Below are 1,694 nucleotides of genomic sequence, written 5' to 3'. Positions count from 1 at the left end.
ATCCACGTGCACAAACCACTCATCCCCGCGCATTTCCAGCACCACTTGATACGTCTTGTTGGGCTCCCACGCACCCGAAGACTCTTGGGCTGCAGCACCATGAAGTTTGGCCTTCCACTTTCTCTCCGCTGTGTACGAGAGGCCGAAGAGCACGGTGCTCTCTGTGTCATTCATCCTCGCGCCCAGCAGAGGAGTGTCCTCCTCCGGCACCGCGTGGATGATCACTGTCGCCACGAGAGCGAACTCGTTGTTCGCAAAGTAGTACGGCTGGTTCTGCCCCAGTTTCCCCACGGGCCACTCCGCCCCCGCCCCGGCGCCTTTGAACGTCACGCCGCTGGCAATCCCCGCCGTGCTCGCCACTGCCCCAGCTGTCACTGTGGCGTCGACGCAGCGGTACTCGTCCTTCCATGCAGTCTTCTCCAACGTGTTGGACAAAAGGCCCACCAGCCCTTCCGTGGGAACAGAGCTTTTGCACACGCCCTTTAATGCAGGCACGGCATCACTGCCAGTGGAGGTGCACTCTTTCAAGGCCGTGTCCAATGCGGTCCACTTTTTCACCACTTCCTTGATCTCCTGCAGCTTCGCAGTCAGGGGCACAGAAACAAGGCTGTACGACTCTCCAGCTTCAGACTTCTCGTACAGTGCAATTAACTCCTCCTCCTGCGCACCGCTTCTGTACAGCAGGGAGCTGGCGGCGGCGTTGTGGGCCGCGTCGGACACCGGCCCAACGTCATATACGCGTTGCATGTCCGTCGCCCAAAGATGCAGCCGAGCCTTTGCGGCGTCGCCTTCCGCCGAGTACACCGGCGTGGTGAGGAGCATCACCTTCTTGTCCCCGAATTCTGCGGTGGTGAAGCCGCTCTGCACGCCGTGCCCTCCCTGGCGCCGCAGTGAGTTGCCCCACACGCGGGAAATCGACTCGCCTGTAGGATACCACTGCCTCCCAGTGGACATGTACACGTCGTAGTAGCCGCCCGCACAATGAGCCATCGCGAGGAGGTTTCCGTCGTCCCCCCACTCCACGATGGACGGGTCCCTGCAGCCCGCGCCGGTCGTATCGTCCGAAAGCTCCCATTTATTCTCTGACGGAGTGAAGCGCATGGCCAGCAGAACTCTCTTTCCATCCTTGTCCGTGGCCTGCATGGGGAACGCAAGCGTGCCGTCCTCCAGCACAACACCCGAGCCCCCGCCGCCAACCAGCCGCGTCAGGGATTGAACTCTTCTTACGGTTTCGGGCTCCACTGAGTGGGGCTTACCCCACTCGATTTTTTTCCCTGCACCATCAACCTCGCCGGTGACAGTCCCCTTCACCAGGAAAAGCTTCCAGCCAGCCTTGCCGGAAGCCTCATTCGTAGGCGTCGCACGTCCGTAGTTTCCCAGCAGCATGTAGACATCGTTGCCATGCACAACTGTTGTTGGCCGCATTATATCCTCTGCCTCCTCCTCGCCTTTTTTTAGCAGCTGGGTGCGGAAGGAGCTTGTCCCCGCCGCCGCGGGCTCCATTGCAGCACCCTCACCTGGCCTGAGCAGCCACGACGCAATCCCGGTAAAGCCGCCGTCAGTGGCGCCCTGTTGTTTCTTCTTGCAGTGGGCCTCAGCAACGGCAAACACATCGTCCCCCACTTTCACAAGGCTGGGCACACGCAGCGAGGTGACTGACCTGTCAGCATCGTCTGTAATTTCTTTCCACTCAG

The 1,694-nt window shown here is 60.5% G+C and overlaps 1 protein-coding gene across 1 annotated transcript; it reads right to left on the bottom strand.

The window, feature by feature from the left end:
* Window positions 1-1,694, bottom strand: Tco025E_09929 (trans-sialidase; the record flags this gene model as incomplete). The annotated part of the gene is made up of 1 exon (XM_029376732.1): window positions 1-1,694. A coding segment is annotated over one exon (1,694 nt), but the record flags the coding sequence as incomplete, so codon positions are not given.

Source organism: Trypanosoma conorhini (assembly GCF_003719485.1).
Source record: "Trypanosoma conorhini strain 025E chromosome Unknown Tco_14.4_contig_01360, whole genome shotgun sequence".
Classification (NCBI taxonomy): domain Eukaryota; phylum Euglenozoa; class Kinetoplastea; order Trypanosomatida; family Trypanosomatidae; genus Trypanosoma; species Trypanosoma conorhini.
The sequence above is the reverse complement of the archived record's forward strand: the minus strand, read 5'-3'. Positions and strand labels throughout refer to the sequence as shown.